At 43.6% G+C, this 23,343-nt stretch overlaps 1 protein-coding gene across 1 annotated transcript; it reads right to left on the reverse strand.

The window, feature by feature from the left end:
* Nucleotides 1-3,680: 3,680 nt before the first annotated feature.
* pid1 (phosphotyrosine interaction domain containing 1) lies at nt 3,681-23,057 on the reverse strand (the record flags this gene model as incomplete). The annotated part of the gene is made up of 3 exons (XM_079731668.1): nt 22,904-23,057; nt 14,667-14,813; nt 3,681-4,169 (listed from the first exon to the last, which is right to left on the reverse strand). Exons 1-3 carry the CDS (start codon nt 22,931-22,933, stop codon nt 3,681-3,683), a joined length of 666 nt encoding a protein of 221 aa, XP_079587794.1. The 5' UTR covers nt 22,934-23,057.
* Between the last annotated feature and the right edge of the window lie 286 nt (nt 23,058-23,343).

Genomic DNA, 23,343 nt, shown 5'->3' on the forward strand with positions numbered 1-23,343 from the left:
GGCTGATTGTCGGCTCATGCTCCCCACTCCGAGAACCCCCTCATTGGCCTCACTGTGCTAGCAAGCTGCTGCTGGAAGTGGGTCACAGACGTAAGAACCCGTTGGAGGGCCACCGTTTGCACAGGGACCTGAAGATAGCGCTAGCGGGATAAGCATTAATTGAGGGCTTTGAAGGGATGGTTTCTCGGGTCACTCTAAGTGAACTGTGGTTTGGTTGTCAGTTACCTTCATGGGTAGAAATAAAGATAAATTATATTGTGTGACATTTTAAAGCCAAAGGCAAAAGTTATAGAGATATTTCTGACAGAACTAATTTTAAGCGGCATACTAATTTCAGGATCAAATACTGGTATTTGACCTTGAAATTATGGATCTAGTAAAATCAACACATCTTTGATTTGTTGATTGATAAATGTTATTATCAACTTCAAGATTATTATTTAAGTTGATGAAGTTTATGTTGTAGTCTTCCTGCCAGAGGGAGGCACTGTTCTCATTCTACACATCTAAAGTAAATGTGTAGCATCCATTTTGCCTGCAAATGTGTGAGCTCAGACCTTCAAAATGATGGGGTGTAGTAATTACCATATTAGTGGCATAAGCACACTGAGATGAAAAGAAGGAGGTGACTGGTCTAAAATATGAAATTTAAAATGCTAATAAATGAAGACACGCCAAAGCCAACCTAGAAAGAATAGAAAATCATGACAGGATAAACTACTGAAAGTGAGAGCACTTCACATGCACATACATGATGCAAAAAAATGAGAAAAGAGAACCGGGAAAAGAGGCCTACATTTTATTTGACATGTTTCAATTTTTTTGAAAATATGCTTCAATATTTTTTGTTCAGTTGATTTTAGTAAAACCAGAATTTGGCAACAATGGAGGCTTAACTACACACCTGTTTATAGGCCTACTGGAAAAACGAGTCCTGTATGATATGTGGTTTGGATCCGGGTCAAGGCTGTGTGGTCTGTGGTCTCAAACTAGCGCAGCAAGTTTTTAATTTATCTTTCCACCAACAGCCAGAATCACCATTGTGCCCTCATTAAGTTTCCATCAGGGTGAAACAAATCAAGCGTGTTTAAGCATGTAAAATTCACAGTTGTGAATGGGGGGATGGGGGGGAAGTGAGAAAAAAAATCCACACAGTTATAAATTGGTCTTGGTAAATAGTTTATATGTAATTGTTTCTTGATCTTTTGCAAACACTGTATAGAAAACACTTATGGTAACATTTTTTTCTGTAAAACATTTAAAGCACGTCTGAGCGTTCAGACAGACAGGACACAGTAATCTACAGTTTTATAAACACTCTCTCCCCTTCTGGCCTTCATCAGTTGCAGGCCACGTATAGATACCCCGCCACATGTACCCCCCCTCCGGACAATAACTCACCCCTCAGACACACGCACATTATGATGTAATCCAACATCATACACGCACACACACGCACAGCAATTACCAGGCTGGCCAGATATTCACAGTAGGCTTAATAACACTGTTTCTGTATCGTAGGATGGTTGATTCTCCACATTTTATTCAAAATAGCTGTCAACAATTATGCTGTTAGCCTATATTTGGAAATTGATACATTTGTATTTACATAAGCTTATTGAGTGAGTTTCAAATACAATGTAAATTTATATATATATATATATATATATATGTATTTATATATTTATATATGTACTGACCAAAGCCATCTGATCATTCTGCCGAGTCACAAACCCAATTTTTCTCCCACTCAAGAGAGTCCAGCATGTTTGACGGTCAAGCTAGGAGAAGGCAGAGGCTCTGTTGGACCTGAGCGCCTTCATCTGCCTCTATCAAAATGGCCACTCGGGTCATTCAGTTGAATTTTTGCACCAGGGGAGAATGAGTCTATGTGAGATTGCTCCCAGACGCAGTCAAGAAGCCTACACATGTGGTGGAGCCCCTCTGTTGCATTTGTCTGCTTGTGTGAGTGTAAAAGCCTGAGCCGTGGCCACAGCAGAGAACCATGTTCCATTGTTCCAGCTAGGAGATATCAAGGAATGGAGTAACTGGAGAGGCGGGGAGGAGCTTGCAGCACATTGGACTTATCATACATTCAGCAGAGGCCAGGAAGCTTCAGGCATTCTGTTGGACGGCTGAGTTCTAGGGGTCCTAAATAACTTCCGTCTCTGTGATATCTCATATTCACGTAACGATTTAAGGTTTACAGAAAATAAAAAAAATCCTGGAAATCATGATATATTTGGCAACTGGTCGTGGTACCATCTTCAAAGTTAAAACAATGTCAGCTGAGGCATCAGAACTGGACGCTGCAGGACAGCTCTGATACACTTTGATCATTATCAGGCCACACATAGTTTGCTCCTCCTCCCCGTACCTAGCTTGGTCTTCTCCCCCAGCCTACCTCCCTCTTTCTTTAAAACTCGGCCCTCTCCTACAAAACACTCTTGTGTACATTCATACACACTGGGACTAAGCAAATACACTTAGACACAAATACTGTCAAATGTTGGCACGCGTGTGGATGCATTCGCACACACTCGCACGATAGATTGGAACACGACTATGAGACGCCAACCTACAGTGAGAATAAAGTGTGAGGCACAAGTATCGACAGGCAAGGGACACAGCCTGCCGCCAGCCAGCACAGTCACACCACATCAGATGGGAGTGATCAAGGTGACTCGGTTTGTTGACATCAGGCCCGGTCGTATGGCCTAATGAGAACTTCCAATCATATAAAACTTAGCTAAAATATCAGCAATGTCTTCTCATAGACGTACACCCTGTACATATTCTCTGTATTTTAAAAATCTTTTTTTTTCTTTTTAATCAACCCTTTAAAAGCACTCAGACACAGGTAAAAGTCCCGCTGTTCTGGTCTTTAGATGAGAGCAACACAATCCACCGACACCTAGAAAGTACCGTAGTGACAACAACCAAATGTGTTTTTCCACATCCTCATTTTCTACAATAAGGACACATATACTATTATGGTAGTAATCTACAAAAAAATTGAATGTGTTTTTTTTTATGTGAGCCAGGACTAAAAACGGGACAAACTAACGGATGAAACAAAGTATATTATGTGTCTCCCTAAGGAAGACATATCGCTGTCATTTCTTTCATTTTTCCCCTTACTCAAAAGAAGGACAAAATGTAATCTAGTCTCGGTCTAAAAAAGCTTAAGAACCATGACCTACGTCAGAGACAGGACAGTGGTGGAGGACCAGAATCTTAATAGTCAGGCAAATCTCTTATGGCCATACTATATCGGGCTGGTGCTTCAAGGACCCATTTAGACTGGAGGGTTACCTACTAATAAGCAATGATTTATGCCAAACCCGTTTTATTAAGGCCCACTTAATTTAGTTTAGTTAAAAAAAAATAGAAACAACTCCTTTACATACATACTCCGTATTAAGATACTTAAAAAGAAAGAAAACGTGTAAGGGACAATCAAAGACAGAGATGGTCTCTTACATGTATCCAGTCACCCCCCCCTTGTGTTTGGGTAGGGTTTGGGGGATGTGTGTGTGTGTGTGTGTGTGTGTGTGTGTGTGTGTGTGTGTGTGTGTGTGTGTGTGTGTGTGTGTGTGTGTGTGTGTGTGTGTGTGTGTGTGTGTGTGTGTGTGTGGGGGGGGGGGGGGGGGGGGGGGGGTCGCTCTTCTTCTTCTTCTTCAACCATCGTCAGGGGTGATGTCCTCTGCGATGGAGGAATCCTCCGCAAAGTCGTCCGAGGAGCCGCTCTTGTGGATCCGCCCGTCGCTGCGCATGCTGTGGAATGTCTTGCGGAAGGCCTCCATCATGGAGTGGGCCAGCTTCTTGGCCTCCAGCTTGCTCTGGCACTCCACGGCGTGGCAGTGCATCTGGAACGACAGGTCGTCGCTGATCTCCCGGTAGATCCAGGCGAACACGTTGGGTCGCACGCCGTGGTCCGCCGTGCAGTAGGCTATCCGCGCCACCTGGTACGTGTCCATGGTTACCGAGGCCTCGTTGTGGTCGTCCAGGTGGTGGAGGCGCACCTGGAAGGGCCGGATTTCCAACAGGGCGTTGGAGCCTTGCGTCGGGGCCCGCCCTCGGCGCTCCACCAGCCCCGTCACCGCCGACTCCGTGCAACCCGACAGGAACTGGGTCCCGGTGATGGTCACCTTGCCCAGGTAGTTCACCTGGATGGAGGGGAGGACGACAAAACAGACAAACAGGCTTGTGAGCAGAGAGGCTTGCAGGAGAACGACGTGAAGGAACATGGGCGATGGTCCCCTGCCAAATGAAAGTCAGATTCTTGTCTGCTTTGGATTGAATATAAAAAGATCCTAGACAGATATGTTGGCCACAAATTCCTATAAATAGAGAAAACACGGTGAATGCTAGCCAGCATTGTAGAATACCATTTTAATGATACGTAGTCACACTGAAAACCAGGAAGCAGAAGAGGAAAAGATGGAGAGCAGACAAGAGGAGTGAGAAAGAGTTCAAATCTATTCTAAGTGAATGAAAGCCGGCTTGCGACTTAAGAGATCCAGGCATAATGGATGATTTGTGTGAGTTCTCCACACAGTGCTCTTTATGGCTTTATGAAAGTACATAGGTAGGAGCCAAAATTCTTTGACTGTCTGTGTTTACTATAGTGGAGGGGAATACCTTAAGGACAAGTGTAATGATCAGGAGTGATACAGTATATTCCATCATAATACTGGTAGGGAGGACGGTGAAGTAGAAATTAATGTGAAATCCACCGGGGTGAAAAAGGAAACTAATGGATCCTGCTTGTCGACTTGGACGATCACACGATCAAAAAGAATGTCTCTGCTCCAAGCGAGTCGGGTCAGTCTGCAACCTCCACGTCTACCTGCCTTCGTCCCAGGCCAAGACCGAATGAATAGGATCTTTGACGGGAGTGCACAAAAAACTGTTGTTGAGTCACTGTGTCCCTGGTCAGCCACCCACTCAGTCAAGCGTTAGTCATGTGTAGGATTTAGCACAACTTTTACAATGAGACATATGTTGATGATTATAAAACAGTAAAAACCTCAACAGCTTTGAGGCAGGAATTTGAAATAGCTCATTGATCTTCACAATCCAGATCTAGGGCACGTGAGAGAAGGTACCCCATGGTACGGATTTGACGTGGTAGCCTGTACGTTTTTTCTCTTACAGAACAGTGAGGAACCATGAGCCAAAGTGTAATTAAGTTTAAGTAACGGTTGTATCCAGCAGTGTTAATATGTATTAAAGTTACCACAGCGGAACTTGAAATAGCCCAGACATAATCCAACAAACAAAGAGAAAGATTAAGAGTGAGAAATTACACACACCGACCTTAAAACAAGCGGCCACAATGAATGTTTCAATTCTCTCATCACCCATGTAAAAAAGGCACCCTGGCTGGCTAATTCCGTAATCACAGCTCTAAAGCATGCGCGCGTGACAACAACTTCACACACTTTTTATAATTACTTCTAATTCAGGCCAAGTGCTACACTACCAGACCAACGCACAGTTCATGTTCTGTTCTTAAGATGGACTTTTTGTGTCCAACCTTTGCATTGACTTCTGGGTGCATAGTTTCTCTAAAAAGAAATTGTAAGCCGATCACAATTTGTAAAGAAGCACCGCGTGAGAGTAAAAATACTTTAGCTTGTTAGCAAAATGTTCATTAGCAGGACGTTTCTGGAACAAAAACTCAACACATCGTTGGTCAGACACCATATGCATTTCATTGGTTATGGAATTTCCTGCAAATCTCCACTACCTTTTCATGTTGTATTGCATTTGAGCTTGAATCAAGACTGCATCTGGAGAACGGCACATTGCGGAGCGCTTGTTTGGATGAAGACATGTTGCATCCAGAGACAACCCAGTAGGAGGATGCAGGCTCAAACCAGAGGCCCTCAGTGTTGTATTAACCCATCAATGGCTATGACACCCACTCATAAGGAAGAGTCTGGTTGCATTCACTCTATGAAGGAGTCCCTCTCTTGAGACTCTAAAAACTCCGGACGAAACCAGACCGTCCTTCATCTATCCACCCAAAGAGCAGTAAATAAGGGGTATTGTTCTTTTTATTGTCACGAGATACACGCTCACGTCACAATGTCATTATATGCATGTCACCAATAGTCTACATGCTGGACCAAAAGCAATACAATAAGTCTCAAAGTTTCAGTTAAGTCCGACCGGTAGCATGCAATGACATGGCGAGTTTATCCAACCATGTGTTTTGTGTTCTTTTGTTGCTTTTCTTCCTAGCGTGAGCACTTTGGTGTCTGGCAAGAAAAAGAGCTACACCAAACATACACCACTCCATTCCTGTCCCCTCTCCCTGCCATCGTTGGGGCCGACGTATAAAAACAATGTTAGCATAACAGGAAAGAAGAATGAGTCTCTGTCAGAGACGTGCTGGCTCCTCAAGCCTGTTCTCAATCAGCCATGGCTGCTAGGTGGGTCATAAAACCTCTACACCAGATCCATCATCCAGCCCACTACGCCTGGAAGCATGCGGTTAGCTATCGACCACACGACACCCGGTCACAGCCAAAAGGCGTTCGGTTAATCAGTCGGCAAGCCAGTCCGAAGACCATGCCAAGACGCAGCATCAAGCACATCTCATCGTGTGATAAAGGAATACACCACTTATAAACCCTGTTGAGCTTATTCACTTTCTTGGTGTCTACTATTTTGATGTTGAATTACGGGTTGAATTATTCACCCGATTCCGCTGTTTGCTTATTTTCATAGTTGAAACTGAATGATCTGGGTTTGGTTTCACTCCCTGTTAAGGGGCATGGAAAATACCTTTTGTTCATGTGTGCGTATTCCTTTTCAATCTCAGTCACCCTCCAGCTCCCATGCGGAATTAAGGTTCGGAAATTTGATCATAATTTCAAGACATAAATACAATAAAAAGGTCATGCCAGGTCAGCATTAAGTGAAAGAATAACTGCATTAAAAAGTTTTAGTTTGGCAGTGCTGTGAAAAAGATCCTGGGGGTCTAGAGCCCCCATGTCTGTCTGTGTGTCCGTCTGTTGTCAGACTGTCTTCTCCTTCCTTTGACCTAAAGCCATCAGACGCTGTGGAGATTTCCGCCCCAAAGCCTCCTGGGGGCTCTTTGACTGCTGCTGGCGTCAGACAATGCAACCATGAAATGAACTAAACAGGTTTCCTCTGGACAAAGAGAGGAGACAGTTGAACGAGAGGAGGGCCCAAATATGAGAGCATGGAAAGGAATTATATTAACGTAGAGTCTAGGACAGTGGGGTCTGCAGAGAAAGAAAACATGTGTGTTTGTTTCTCGAGAGGTTGACGTCGGAGTATCCTCGGGGAGAGTAACACTCTTAATAAATAAGAGAACCAACATTGTAATAGCACTCTACCGGGTCCCCCTTGTCTGGCTTTATTAGACCAACACTACGGCCCACTGCACTTTCATGTTGCCTCCAAGTTTGTGTTAAGAACTGTTCTTTTTAACAACACTTCAGGATTAAATAAAGAGGATTGAATTTGATGGCTGCCTGCACTACAGGCAAGGTAGCTATTACAAACTGTCTATGTGATTATATGTTATTTTATTGTCCTGTGTTTGACAGAGAATGTCAGTTACGGTATATTTGATTTAGGTATTTTTCGACTACATTGAGTCAATGTTTGTGTGTCCCTTTTGAATGAATGGTGATGTGAATATAAGATGTGGCAGATTAAGAAATTTTCTCCAAAATACAATTTTCCGCAATGGAAAGATTATGGATGCGTTGCTCATACAAAAAAACAAGAACAAAAATAAAAAAAAACACAAAAAAAACTTTTCCAGTAATGCTCAATAATAATTAAAGATTATGATTGCTGATGACAAGGATGAGGGGTAAAGATCAGGATGTTTTTGGACCAAAACATTGTACTAAGATTTTCTGGCTTGTGCATTTCTACACCTCACACTTGAAAGTCAAATAGATGAACTTCTTCATCCATCTAGCCTACTCCAGCTCAGAGTGAGTGGTCTGTCTGCTGCTTTGGCTGGCTAAACATTAGCCATCTGCACGAGGCCTGCAGTTTTGATAATGGCTGGCTGGCTTGCCTTAAATCATTCCAGAAATATACAAAATCCACTCCTCTGTCCAGCTTTCCATGTGTTTCATCTCCTTCCCTCTTTTTTTTCTGGCTATTCTCCAAGTTCCTCCCCCCTACTTCGTCCTGTCTGGTCTCCTGTCTTCTTATCTTTTATATCCTCTGCTCCCCCTTACTGTCCTGTTGTCCATTCCCATTATTTCATTCACTGTCTCTAACCTGCACCATACAACGTATCCCTTTCCCTTTCCCTGAGCTATTTGCTAATAGTGCTAACCTGTGATAATGTTGGGCTGGCAGTGTTGGCTCTGTGTGAAGCCAAGCAGAGGTAGGACATAGGGCCAAGAGAGAGGGGGGGCCTCGGGACCCGGAGAGTAGGAACCTATACAGAGGGCCAAAGAGAACCACTATCCACAGCAGGGGAACAGAGAGCCAGAGGGATACACTTGCTTATTCATATAAAATAAATTCATAAGGTACTAGACAGGTTTGTATGTGTGTGCCTTTATACGGGTGCGCATGTGTTGAACCATTAAACATCCTTTGAACTTATGCATGCTTAAATGAGGACTAGAAACTGAGGCAAGATGGAGGAAGAAGATGGAGAGAGGGAAAGGACAGAGCTAGCGAGAGGGGAGAAAAACAAGGATAAACATTTGCATGTGTGGGGAAACATGTGGCCGGCATTACCATTTGTTAGGTTATGGAGTATATTTTCTTTTGTCTAGCGTGCCGCTGACACTGTAGCATAGTAGGACGTCTCTAAACCTCAACAGCATCATTCTCCAAACACACATCCAGGCCATACTTTTAAATAACTAGTTGCTTAGAGTCAGAGAGAAAGAGTTTAAATGCAAGAGAGAAAAATGAAAGGACGATGGAGAGACACATGGGGGGAAAACATCCGCACCTCAGCATTCTGTGGGCCGACAGGGAGAAATACAATGAAGGAAACATCCTGGCCTGTCCCTCAAGCTGCGTGTAGGAGAGCCTCTGTGCACGTTTGAATGTGCTCATGCAGAGGCATTTTGGCAGGCAGACATGTTTGTGTGTGTGTGTGTGTGTGTGTGTGTGTGTGTGTGTGTGTGTGTGTGTGGGTGTGTGTGTGTGTGTGTGTGTGTGTGTGTGTGTGTGTGTGTGTGTGTGTGTGTAAGAAGATGGGCAATGTGTTTAGGTGAATATTTTGGGAATGTGTGTGTTGTTCTTTCCACAAAGACATTTAGGACAGACAGAACAATAAGATTCTCAAATTCTCGGTTTTCCGACTCACCCTTTACTAAACAGATGGTTTTCCTAGCAGAGAAAGGAAGAGAGGGATGAGGAGAAAGAGGTGGAGGAGGTGGCATGAGAACCAGGGCCTGAAGAATCCTCTGCGCACCAGCAGAGGATAATTTTGAAAGGACATGAAAGGTTGTTGGTGTGCGTAGAACCAGGGATGTGAGGGTAGCACCAGGCATGGTGGTAGTGGTGGAGACCCTAGCCCCAGTGGCCAGGGGCTGCAAATCGGGAGGCCCTGTTGCTCCTCTGTCCCCAGAGTTCTAGATAGATGGAGACGGCCGCATTCCTTGGGAGGTTGTTAACATTCCTCTGCCCTTATTGAATCAGCACAGTACAGCTGGCTCTCTTCCCCGCCGCCACCGCTGTGTGTGTGTGTGTATGTGTGTGTGTGTGTGTGTGTTTGTTTAAAGTGTTTGTGTGTTTAAAGTGGCTGTGTGTTGGGCCGCAAGAGGAAGACGTAGCCAGAGAGAGAGTGTGTGTGTGTGTGTGTGTGTGAGCGTGTGTGATATAACAGAGTCGTAGTCTGTTCAAGTCATTCCCCAAGACAGAAATACCTTGGTGTGTGTAAAAAGGACCATTCACGGAACCTTCCAGAAGAGTCTGATGCAGTATCCCCTCTCCACCACTACCTCTGACAGAATAAGTACTACGTGTGGCTTAGTACTTCTTCTATAACAGCAGCTCAGACTACCCAGACGATTAGCCTCCCTGGGGATCGCAAGCTACATAAAGCCAAGATAAGCTATGAACAATCGATTGATTTAAAGGTGCAGTAGGTTGAATTTTGTATTACGCCATGAATATAAGAATCCTTGTGTTTTCGTTACCTTTGCCCTTTATATCTAAAAAGGGAGCAAGTCCTCTGAGAAGCAGCCCTCCATCTTCCCTTGTCGTGTTTCTAAAGTAGCCCAGAAAGGAGAAACAGCTATAGAGAGAATGTGATTTTTATTCAATGAACTTCCAATTTAAGTTTAAGTGAACCCCCGGTTTCCACTTGGCTTCAAAATAAAACAATGTTTATGGGCATTATATTGAGCGATGTTGTATATGAAATGGGCTACACCGTAGGGTTATTAATATATAAAGTGTAATAAAGTGTCCAAGAAGCTTAACCCACTCTTGCACAAAGAAAGGCCTAAAAATAAACCGCCACCCAGAAGAAGCTCCTAACACACACACACACACACACACACACACACACACACACACACACACACACACACACACACACACACACACCTATTGACATCAGCGTAGCAGATAAGACAAAGCCCTGCCAAGACCGGCTTTCTTATGCCAATTGAACCAAAACATACCACGGCACGTATGGGAACCAATCAGGCATTTCAATGCCAAACCAGACAAGCCGACAAACAACGACCTAGAATTAGTTCAAAATCAGTGGCCATTCCCAACTCACAAACAAGGGGTTCCCGACACAGGACATCCATTTACCTACCAATGGGCGTCCATTTGCAGGGGTATCCTCCGACACATTGTAGGACATGGATACATCAGACAAAGGCTAGTAAACGTGTCAGCACTCGGTGGCCCAGCGTGGCTCAGGTGAGCCCTGTCCTACTCCAGAGCAGGCTCATGCGCATGGCATAAACACTCGTCAATCTCAACACGGGGGGGGCAGAGACTCGTCTTGGCTCAAAAAAGCAGAAGCCAGTGCCAGCCGGGGAGCACGGCCTCTCTTTTATGCGCCACTCCATCACCATGGCAACACTCAGTGGGCCGCCAGCGTTACCAACGTGCCGTTATGTAATCTAGGGTAGGTCTATCCGAGCCCGATAATTAGACACGTTAAATCAAAGGCAATATGCAAGCAGGGCCTGTCACGAGCGCACACACACCTACACCCACACACACACACACACACACACACCACATCTTGGGTTAGTCTACAATTTTTTTAAGAATCGAGGCACAGAATTAAAATGCCTGCAATTAGAGAAAACATCAGAGGAGATGAGCACAGAATATGAGCAGAGGAGATGAGCACGTAATAGGAATGATCCTTAAAAAAACAACAATGTTTTCCAATGAAGTGAATAGAATCGTCTTTGTAGCATAAAAGGAAATTGCACAAGGCTATGACAGAGCTCATACTTTCATATCTACACGGGAAAAAGGAAGCACACATTGTGTGTATCAATAGAATAGCCTCAATTCAGCTTCCTCCAAGCCAAACTGCTTCTACATGCATGTTTTGTATCAACTAACCCTAACCATAGCATACTATTAAAAAATATATGTATAACTTCAATCAGAAGTGCCTGTAGGGTCTCTTCTTAGCCCTTTCTTTATCTCACGTCCTCACTGGCTTCATCACTCATTAGGGAAAAAGACTTCAGTATCTACCAGTCTGTTTGAGACGAGAGCGTCGACACCAGCTGTGTTTTCCCAGTAATGGAGTCAAATAGGTGTAATGATTGATAACCACCTATCTTTTGCTACCACGTTGCTTAATTTCCCCCTGACCTTTCGGATTCGCTCTGAGCAGGGAGATGAGGTGCTTCCCGTCAGGACGGTTTTGGCACAACTACGAGGTTTGTCATCTCATGGCCAGGCTCATGCAGCTTCCCTGCCAGGTTTACCAGTGGGTGCTACTGCTAAAGTCCGCTTCAGAATCATTCATCATTCAGAAGGAAGCAAGCTCACCACTGGTTCAAGCTACTTGAGCATGCAAGTGTCACGCCACCCTACTTCTCCCGCCGCTGGCTCCCTGTAGCAGATCAGGTCACCAGAGTTATTCAGGGTAGTGGCGAGATCTGCACCCACGCATGTTGGATTTATCATCCTGCCCTCAAAGGCCTTCTAATGAATGGCATCTGGACCTACCTTTGCTGCGTGGAAGCAATTTTGGGTCTCTACTCTTTTCATGCGTAGCTACTGTGGATGGTGGAACGAGCCACGTAGCTCCTACCAGCCTGCCGTCAACCTTTCACAAAAATCCTCTTAAGTCTCTTCCAGGAAACCCCTCAACAACTGAATTGTGTATTAAATCTTTGTGTAGCACCACTGTTGTACATTTGTAGTAAGTATATACATAGAACATTTAACTGAACCGGAAACTAACAATTAGACTTCATTTTCCATCCAAATGGCTACTCAATGGAAGGCTTCTATGGTGGCAATGGACCAAGCAGGGCTGTGAGAAGTGGCCTTTCATCCATGTTAGCTGTTAGCTTTGGCAAGGGGACAGCAAGACTCAGTCAGGCTTTTCATCTGCTTGCCTGCCTGCCTGCCTGTCAATGAGGAGGTTTACAGCTGGAGAAGGCACACCAGGGAGAGAGGGAGGGAGGAAGTCAGAGTGGGGTGAGCAGCCAATCTGGGTCAGTTTGAAAACGGTTAAAGTGGAATGGAGGAAGCAGTGCACACACAAAACGGTTATTTACATGAGTTTAAAGGGAGAAATATTGAGATATTCTGAGATATGGTGTTGGTTATTAACCTAAGTGATTCTGTGTTTCAAGGACGTTTGAGAAATGCCAAATTTATTTTATATCGTTGTTAAACATGTTTAGGTGCTAAAATTGTATTGATAAACACACCAACGGACACAATAGAGCACACCCTAATAAATCCATGCCTCTGCTTTCATTTATTGATTGGGTAAAGCATACTTAAATGACAAGTATGTACTAAAAGATGAAATCAACACATAAAGTAACATTAACAATATAGGGGGTTATGAGATGTACATGGGACGTGAAAACCTGGCAGGGGTAGCCACTTAAGGGTTAGCCACATGCAAAATAACTTCTTTGTTATGTCATTAGCACATTTGTAAACCATGGGATAGCCCAGAGTCCCATACAATAAATACTAAGCCCCCGTCCGCACGGAGCCGAAACGTGCGAAAACGATCCGGTTTCGTTTATGCTGTTCAGGAATATCTCCGTAAAGACGGAGTCATTGTGAACCCGCATCGAGCTGTAGAAACGCTGTAGTAAATATTCAAGGCGCTGGTTCTCAACAGGAAAAAGAGGAGCGCATCAAGCCTGCGCGCATACAGCCTGCGCGATGCACAAACATTCAGTCACGAGGAGATTCAACCTTTTAAATTGAGCAGAAATACTTTTTAATGTACATTTAGTAAATAAATTCATCAAGGGGCTTCATTTAAAGCTACAAAAATAATACAAATAAAATAAATAAAAAATTAAACGCAACTCTGACGTTCCCCAGCTGGTGGGGGGCTAATGACGTCATCGTTTGCGTTTCAGGCGTCCACACGAATCCTAACCCGAAACCGCATAGGTCCGGATAGATTTGAAACCACCTCCGAGGGTGGTTTCAGAAATGTGCGGTTTCGGGCACCGGATTCGCCGGCTCCGTCTGGACGGTCGGCCGAAACGCACAAGACTTATGTGGTTTCACCAAAAAATCGTCTCCGTGTGGACGGGGCCTAAGACATGTTCCTTTTTCTAATGTGAATGCACGTCCCTCAACGATGTCAAGGAAGTAGAGATCATGATAAAATTAAAATGATTGCACATAGTGTAAACCCCAAATGGTGAAAAGGTCATTGCAATCGAAATACTGGAATTTTTCGAAGACCAAATGAGGAACTAAAATGAATTGATGGATAATTTCAAAACTCAAGACATGATGAAACCAGTGTATGGCCATGCACAAAAAAAGGTGGAGCATACATAAAAAATAAAATAAACAATTGTCTTTTCCATTCCCTTGCACCAAAGATACTTTATAGCCAGAATAAAACCTGACCATCTCATGAGTAAATGTAATGCTGAAATATCAATGAACTCCATGCATGTAGATTCAGTAGATGTTTCTTTCTAACCAGAGCCATCCACCACAGCAAAGTTTATACTCTTTCTGATGGTAAAACCCCACCTAAGGGCACTTAGGTGGCACCCTAAGTGCCCTTAGGTGGCACCGTGATTCAACCACACAGACATCATAACCCAACAGTGTTGGTTGCACTTGGGCTACATATCTGTATTGCAATGCAACACAATCTATTTTCTTTTATTGGAGCATGTTTGGTTTGATTGTAAACAAAATGAATAACACTCTCAAAGTCACACATCGGAAGACTCCCTCGTTCCCTCACACACCAAAATAATTATAAAGCAAAGCCAATGTGTTGCTCTGTAAGTGTTGGTTTTAGTATTAAGCAATCTGTGACTCACACAACGCATTGGCTAAACCTCAAGGAACTCAAACTCTAGTACATAAGGTTTAACACAAATGAGTTTATAGACACAGACAACCGTTTCCATCAATTAAAAGCAATCAACAAATGTAAAAACAGTTTTCATTGGCAATGAAACATCGGCGCATACTACCTTGTATCCGGCGTGAGTCCTGCTCTTGGCGTGCGGATTGGTGGAGCACAGCTCGATGGCCTCGGGTTCATGGAAGATCACCGTGGGCAACGGCTCCTTCCTCAGCGTCAGCACATTCAGCTTGGTCTTCAGCATGGTCTGGAAGTGCTGAGGGACACAAGACGGGGTTGAGTTTAAACTACGGTCTGAAGGTCAATCCGGGCAGCCCGGGAATAGCTTGTGGGTGGCTTAACAGCTCTGGAAAAGAACACAACTAAGTCTGGAAACATGTGAATCGTGTCCGGAAGACAATGAAAAAGAAGGAGTGGTTTGTGTTATTCTGGACCTGGTAAAGCATTGAGCAACTTTGAGAGCGCGCACAGGAAACCGGAACTTGCATGAAAGATATATACGTTAATAAATGCGTGAAATGGCTAATCATACTTTCAGAGTTTCTGCCTAGCACCATTGGATATAGAGCAGTTTATTGGGAGAAGAATTTTTGGAATGGGACCGTTTCTAGTAGTAGAAGCAGTGCCAGTTTCCCACTCATAACAATAATAGAAGTGATGTCCACGTGTAGAGTCCAAGCCCAACATAATCCATGGGTTGCACTTGGAGAGCACATGAAAGGGAGCTTGGCTTAAGAAGTGCAATGACAACAGGAGGTGTGGGCCTGTGGGCGGCCGGCTCCGTGTAGAATAGCAGGTCCTATAGCTCCAATTGGCCAAGCACAACCACATGTTCAGTCTGGCCCCGGCTAGACGCAAGGCAGAGGAATTTCTGGGCTTCCTCTGAATAACCAAGACAAAACCGAGCAGCGGCTAAGAAGTCTGGACTTTCACAGCTTCAGCAGAAATTAAAAGGCCTCGGGTATGTCTGCCGGGTCCAATGGTCTTGGGACTGGCTTGCGTAGTGAACGGCGGCGGGGAAGTCACAGCCGCGAAAAGCATTTAAAATGGATGGTTGGGTCAAGGTTAAGGGGCTGATGTAGTTTTCTGATGACGGTTGCACCTGCTGGTATGGGAAGCATTTTCAAGGGATTACTATCTTTATTCATTCAAAGCTAACCTCAAGTAAAACCTATGTCGTTGAAAAACTAGTCTCAATTTGTTCACAAAGAACCTATTGCATCACAGTTCTTAATTAGGGAGACGCATCTCAATCAAATTATTTTATTCTTTTAAAAGTGGTGCAGAGGACAGCATACACGTTCACCGTAAAATACCATTTAGAGAAACAGTACGAATAAAAAGGGAGGGGAAAAGGTGGAGGTTAGAGGTGAGACAGTGAGCGGGAGCAAGGGTGGCGGTGGAGTAGAACAGGAAGGTGTGCGTGTGTGTGAGGAGGCACAGTGGGAGGATGGAAAACACAAAAGGAGGGCAGAAGAGGAGTTAACAGGGCAAAGAAGTTGTGAAAGTAAAGCCACATGTGTGTAATACTCGCTGACCTCTGTGTCAGCGCTTTACGGTCTCCACGCAGCGCAACACATTCCTGCGGTCGCGGAGGCAGTTTGGTGGTGGTGGTGGGGGTGCAGGGACAGTGATACAGCCCCTGTGTACCCCCTACCAAGAGGGAATGACTACTGTACAGGGATACTGGCATCCAACCAACTGAATTACATTTTTGATTTGTGTTTAATTATGCATTCTGTAAAGAATGTATTTATTTGTACGTACATTTAAAAGCTTTTGGATAGTGCCGGAGGCTTCCACAAGAAAACAAAAAGACTTGTTGATGATGAACAACTTTTGCCCTTCGTCACAGACACATCATTTATTTCTTCTTCTCTGATGGTGTTTTGAAATAAAAAGGGGGAGATGAAGTGGTGGTTTGGCCAAAACCGCATTTAGTAAAATGGTGGCAATGTATCAGTAATTGTGGCTGTGTAGTTGTGGTTTTCTGGTCTGTAGGACACAAATTGCTTTACAAACTCTGTGGGGAGTGTAACCTGGAGGCAAGCCTTGAAACAAATGGATACCCTCGATATAAATAGCTATTATTTTTTATTGTTGATGTTATCGCGTAAACTAAATGTAAGACTTCTACTCATAAATATACTGTCGTTGGTAGCTCCATTTGTTGTTTTAGAAAGAATGAGCACCACAGAATCTGAACTTAAGAACTTAGTCAAAATTTTGACTAATGTGGAGGCAGTCTATCCATTGACTTCCAGAATTCATTATTTGGCTTGAGGTTTATCACATTTTTTATGAAGAATTTTCACATAGTTTTACCATACCTATACTCGTCAGGATAAAAACGTTTGAAGCAGCAAAAAGAAGCCCCTGAAAGTATATCCCTCCACTGTTTGGTAAACATCTGGACCGTTTGCCAACATCCCTGGATGGATTTCATTCTTTAATGCAACATGTGTTTCTGAAAGGCACACTCCACTACACAGCAGAACTGTCTTGGATCCTGTGTCAGTGTTGATACGGCTTTCATGCCTGAATTCCAAACACCAGATCCAACACTGGAGGTTTTCAGAGGGGCCATTTCAAAACAATGGTCACATCTTTCCGATGCAGCAGACAATCAGTTAATAGCCAGGCAGACGTCTTGAAATGTAGAAGTTTTCCCCTATATGCCTGCTAGATTAAGATCTGGTTCCTCCCTCCCTCTAGAAGTACAGGGTTAAAACAACAAGTCAGTAACATTGGTCCTGCAAGATTAGAAAAAAGCACATTCAGAAATATTCCTTAAATACACTGATAGCCCAATTTTATTATATGCAGTGCAATGTTGAGTTGAGTTGTTTATCTTCATAAAATATCTACATGTGATATCAAGGAATGTTCCGGTCTTAGTCAAGTTCGTTTAAATACACGCAACATTGTGATTCCTCTAGGGATACAATTTTTATATTTAACTGCAATACAAAACCTGTCAAAACATGGCCCTACTTTTCCACATTTGTCAAACAGACCAAATTCCTTCCAGATCTCGAGCCTAAAGAGAGACAGAATAATGAGAACGTGGCCTCGAAATTGTCGAAATGATAAAACTATTATTCAAGGTAATGCTCCTTTTAACGGGAAATCACTGGAGACTGGAATGTCCATTTAGGCAAATATAACTACATATTGTGCATTTGAGTCTTTATTGGAGAATATCAAAATGTAACCATTATTAACAGATCAGCCGCCATTTTAAAAGCTTGATCCAACTTTGAATGGTATAAGTTATATATCAGAACTATAAAATGATGAAAAATAAACCATCAAGACAACACAAACACAAGGACTATGTTTACATTCATCTTAAATGCAGTATTATCGCCCTTCATCGTAAGCTAACCATTGAGTTTGAGACATTATATCTGATTATGTAGGTTGATATTCAGACATGACAGCTGTTATCTCACGCTGAAGTGAGAACTTTCTACATGGGAGTAGGGTCTCGGGTCAATCTCACGGTAAAGTCAAGCAGAAGCTAAGTTGTTGGCAGATAGCATACCACCCCACCCACCAGGACAACCCACCAGCCATCCAGACTTTTAAATGTAATTTGCCTTCAATCACAACCAAGAATCAGCAAGAAACATAAAATGCATTACTTGAAGGACACAAATTAACTCCATTACACAGATTAAAATGGTAACTAATAATACACACTAGCCTTTAGTCTGGTAACAAACTAATGTCAACTATTCTAAGCATTTCTTGTACTCTCCAACAAATAACAAAAAGATGGCGTCATTATGGCCGAAGCCCCTTCCTGTTCTTCATGTAAAACGAAACAACAAACAAATGGTATGCGGATGTTGTTACATTACCCTGATGAATGCACATGTGTCCTCATACAAACTTACTTTGTACTTTCACACACACACGCAGACTCCCAGACACACATGGATGAACCATAGAGATAAAAGAGTGGTCGAAGCTGTGTTCCAGATGTGGTACATCTGCCAAGCGTTGGTATGGGAAGACAAGGCTCCCCAGTCCCTGCAGCCTTCGTTTTTCATTTGTAATCCTGGTTCTTTACCAAGAGGACATTGCTCTGTTCTATTCCCTCCCCTGCAATTTGCAACAGTAATAAATAACTTGCTTGATAACTGCTTGTCTTTCTGGAAATAGGTATGTGCTGTTACCCAAAATACTGGTTTGACAACAAACGAATAAATAAAATAAAAATTAGTAACAAAAATTGCCACTGTTACGCAACAGTCAAAAGACTGGCAACTTTTCTAGGGAATCAGAATAGGTTACTACGGAACCCATAACTTGTGAGTACGGTAGCAGATGTTGCTTGTTGTTTCTTAGTTAAATTTGGATGAATGGAAAGAACACATTAACAGACACTACTGTTGTCCCAATCCCCTCCAACAACAGGAGGCAACATTCTTTCTAAACGCTAGCATCCACAACAAGACAAAACATTCCCTAAAGAGTAGATGTGAAAGGCCAAGCAAAACTATTTCCAAGCAAACCGCTAAGATTTATTAGTCTGCCTACGAAGACAAGTTGCATTCTAGGCAAAGAAAAGTTAGGTTTTCATGCAATTTGTGGGAAACTTTACACATTCCAGACTATTATTATTGTCTTTGCTCAACTCAACTGACATCTCTAGGGAAACATGATGTCCACACTTGTCTTTTTCGGAGCAGGCACCCAGTTCTGTGCTGCACTGCACGTTGACATTTAGACAAAGAGGAGGAGGCACGGCCATCTCTTTATTTAGTCTTGGACGGCGACTTGGTCATTATTCATTATACCAATATAAAAAGTGCAGGACCTGCCAAATAAAACAGTGTAGGTCTAAATTATTGTGCCCATATAAACGTATGTGTAAAAGGATGGACACGGACCACTACGAAATGTACAACCAATATGTACAATCCAACCAAGGTCATGGCATGCTTGAGGCATGGGAAGCAGCTACACGGCAGGGAAGTCCTTATGTGTGTTCACTGCCTGCCCCTACCCCGATCCTCAAGTTTACAAGAGGAAACATGTCTGAAAGGTCTACACACCCTGACGCGGGCTGTAGGAGGTCTCAGGGGCCAGACCCTGAAGAGAAGGACAAGCTCGTTTCTTCAGACATTTGATTGGAGGGTAAGCCATGTCACAAATGGGATGTTAGAAGATGGAAAGCTGTGATTGGTGGGTTGGCAGGAAAAGCGCCCTGATGAAACAGAAACTTCCCAAAAAGATCCTGGGGGTGGCAATCTCCGGCTCGCAATAAAATAATCACCAGCTCTTTGACGCAAACAGCTTACCCACCCCCACATCTTTAAAGAGCCCACACGAGAGCAGAACACAACAGCCGAAAACATCAAATCTGCCGGCAAATGACATGGAAGAGCAGCTTGGCTTCTCCATTTTAGCAACACATAAAAAGCGCAGTCATGAAAAACACTGAAAATAAGGTGTCTGAGAACATCTACAGAATCCACTGGATCATGAATTTGTTGATAGAACCAAATGGCACCACCCCATCATGTTATAACCAACAAAATTAACAATTTCCCATGTCTGAAGCAATAAAAACAAAACATAAAACTCACTAAAAAAGAAAGCAAGCAACGTTATTAAGTGATCAAGTAGTTTCAAAAGTTTAAACAACAAAAAAAGGGTTCAAACTGTTGCATTATACCATTATGTGAATGTGTTATGGATTCAGAGCCAAAACCAACAGCCTTCAGAAAAGCCCTGTATGCCACTGCACTGGTAAAAGGCAAAAGGAATCATGAAAACACTATGCCAGCTCTTCTCATTGGTACCTGATGTCAAAGAGGTCACCGTCTGCCCTCAAAGACCAACAGAGACAGACAAAAGGTAAAGAAAAAAGAGAAAGACAAGAAAAAAATAAAAACTCAGCCGACCAATGGGGAGACAACACCAGAGAATCAAAGAGGGCCGGTGAAACTAAACAAATGAAAATAGAGCAAAACCAACCAGGACAGAGAGACACAAACAGCCAAGCAGACACATGTATACACAATGACAGTCAACTGAGATAGACCCGGGGTGGCGGTTTGATGCTGTCCCTCAGCTGGCTATTTCTGTACAGAGAAATGGGTCCCTTTGTCTGTAGGTTCACACACACAGGGCAAAAACAGCTCCTCTGTCTCAGAACAAGCTGCCGTCAGAAGGAGATGTTAAAAGAGGAACCGTGGTCTTCCATCTGTCTGCATGCTTCGGTCTCTTTCTGCGTCTCCCTGTCTGTCTGTCTGTGAATCAGCACACATTGTGCAATCAATTGAACTGATACAGTTGCAAAGTGCCAGTGAGCCTCTCAGACTGATTGAGGGATGTGGTCAGAGAGAAGAAGGAGGAGGGGAGGAAGTGAGGAAGATACAGACTGTGGTGGTGGTGGTGGTGGTGGTGGTGGTAATGGTGGTGGTGGCGGCGGCGGCGGTGATGTATAGACATAAGCCGAAAAGAGAGCACAGGCAATCCAACATCAACACTTCCTGTTTTCCCAGTACATTCTATTTGTAGACATTTAATACTGTCAGTATAAAAAGGAGACGTGAAGCAATAGGTAGCCCGTGACAAAACAGAGGGAGGATGATAGTCTCTCTTGTTGCTATGGAAACAGGAGAGAAAACTGTAGAGAAGACGCCATGGTTAAATAAGACTAAAAAGAACACAAATAAGACAAGTAGGCAATACTGCTATACACATCATGACTTCCAAATGCCATTTCTGGCACAGAAAGGTGAAGCCTGACAACATCTGTTGAAAGGGTTCACAGTGGATGCTTGTTGCCATGACGACCAAAAAAATGGATATGGCCCATTCACTTCTGTGGCAACAAAACTCTGTCTCCCGTCTTGCATATGCAATATGGCTGCTCTCAGTTGCTATTAATTGAAACCTATTCAAATAAGAGGTCAAATAATGTAGTATTGGGGGGGGGACTATTCAGCCTGAACATTTATGAAGGATTCCAGAGTTTTGGTGTAGTCTATAACACAATATGCCAAAACGAAACAATAAACAACATTTTTGAGGTGGTCTGCTATTTTCAAGAGTTGTTCATTTGTGCTCCATCATTCTCACAGAGAACGGCGCTAGCTCGATGTTGTCCACACCGCAGCACTGCGCGAGAGCAACATGTCAACATCTTTCGTAACATTTTTGAAGTGAATGGATTAGGAGGAGGCCCTGCAGAGGGTAGGGACCCCACACTGACTGGAGAAAGGGCCCACAAATAATGGCGTGGTTGTTTTTAAGGCTTGAATCACTTATAGTGGAAAAAATTGAAAGGAGGATGTTACCGATGCTTGATATTGTTAAAATGTGAAACATAAAACGGAAATAATTGGTCTATTCACGCATTCCATTGGAAATTAGGTTGCAGCTAAACGCTGCGTTTAGCGCGATGTAATCAAGTGTTAACTAGAGTCACTTGAATCTGTGGATTTTCCAAGAGTTTTTTTTTTTTTTGCGATTCTATCTTCTTGACGCCTGGGCAAGACCCCAAGTGTAGATTGTGCAAGTTCACTTGGCAAGCAGTCGACACCCTGACATCTGGATAGCATTACGCCTGAGAGGACGTGAAGCCGGGCTCGGTGCACGGCTTGCCCCTCGCCCCTGGAGATCAAACTACGTGTCATTAACATTTTTTTTATTATTATTTCCAAACAGGTCATTGGCGTCACGGTGTGGGTTAATGGGATTTTGGCCATATTCCAGCAGAATTATAAAAGAAAAAAAACACAAAAGTGCCTTTAGCCTTGATCGCTTAATAGGCCCATCAACAACATTTGACAACAGATGCAGGGCCTACCGCTGCCCTTAGGCCTATGACTTTCACAGGCTATATACGATGTGGACTTTAAGGGTGATTAACCAGGCATGTGTCCCCCAAAAAAATCGATTCAGGGTACATGAATTCACCATATGCATTTCAAAAGGGGGATCTGAAATGTAATAGTCCTACAGTTGCATGCATTGGAACCCTACCATAGCCTCAACGCATTAACGTAGCACACTTTTCGAGTGATTGAAATAATCAGGGGAGGCAGCAGGAGAGACGTGAATCCAGACCATGCAAAAGCGATTGTTTTCTTGCACTGAGCGGAGATTTCCTAGGTTTGGTGCACAGTTACAAAGGGAGATTCTTTGTACAAAGGTAGGCCGTGTAGCCTATTTTTATATTCTGCAACAAACGGAGCAAGTCTACAGGCTAGACCCAAAGCAGTAGGTTGCAACTGCTGGGAACACAGCTATGAAACGTTTCTCTGCCACTGCTCTCTCTCACTCGCTCTCTCTGTGTCTGCAATACACACACCCGTAGCTTACCTGCAATCGCTCCGACGCAGGCTGCCACATATTAGACGAATCGAAGGTTTTCCGCCTTAACTACAGCTTGTTCTCTTTTGTAGTCCAGTTAACATCTGCTCGTCTTTGCCGCTTTCCTCCCTCCTTCAGTCCGAGCTGAATAGCGGACAGTGAATTCCAATGGATCCGTAGGAAGACTACGTTGCTCCGCCCGCATATAGTACACCGTGCCGCCAGCAGAGGACGCTGACGTTAAACAAACGAGTAAGGAGCGCAGGTCGTGGTTGGAAAAGAAAGCAGTTAACAGCCTGTGTACAGGAATGCTGTAAAACTATCGACCATACAAAATCCCTACAAACATTGTAAGGCATAATAAGGTCCGTGGCAGTGAAACTCGATTGACGTAATACCCAAATGCCATGTCTCTTGATAATGACTCAGTTTATACTCCTGAGAAACCA

The sequence above is a fragment of the Pollachius pollachius genome (assembly GCF_949987615.1).
Source record: "Pollachius pollachius genome assembly, chromosome: 3".
NCBI classification, from domain to species: Eukaryota; Metazoa; Chordata; class Actinopteri; order Gadiformes; family Gadidae; genus Pollachius; species Pollachius pollachius.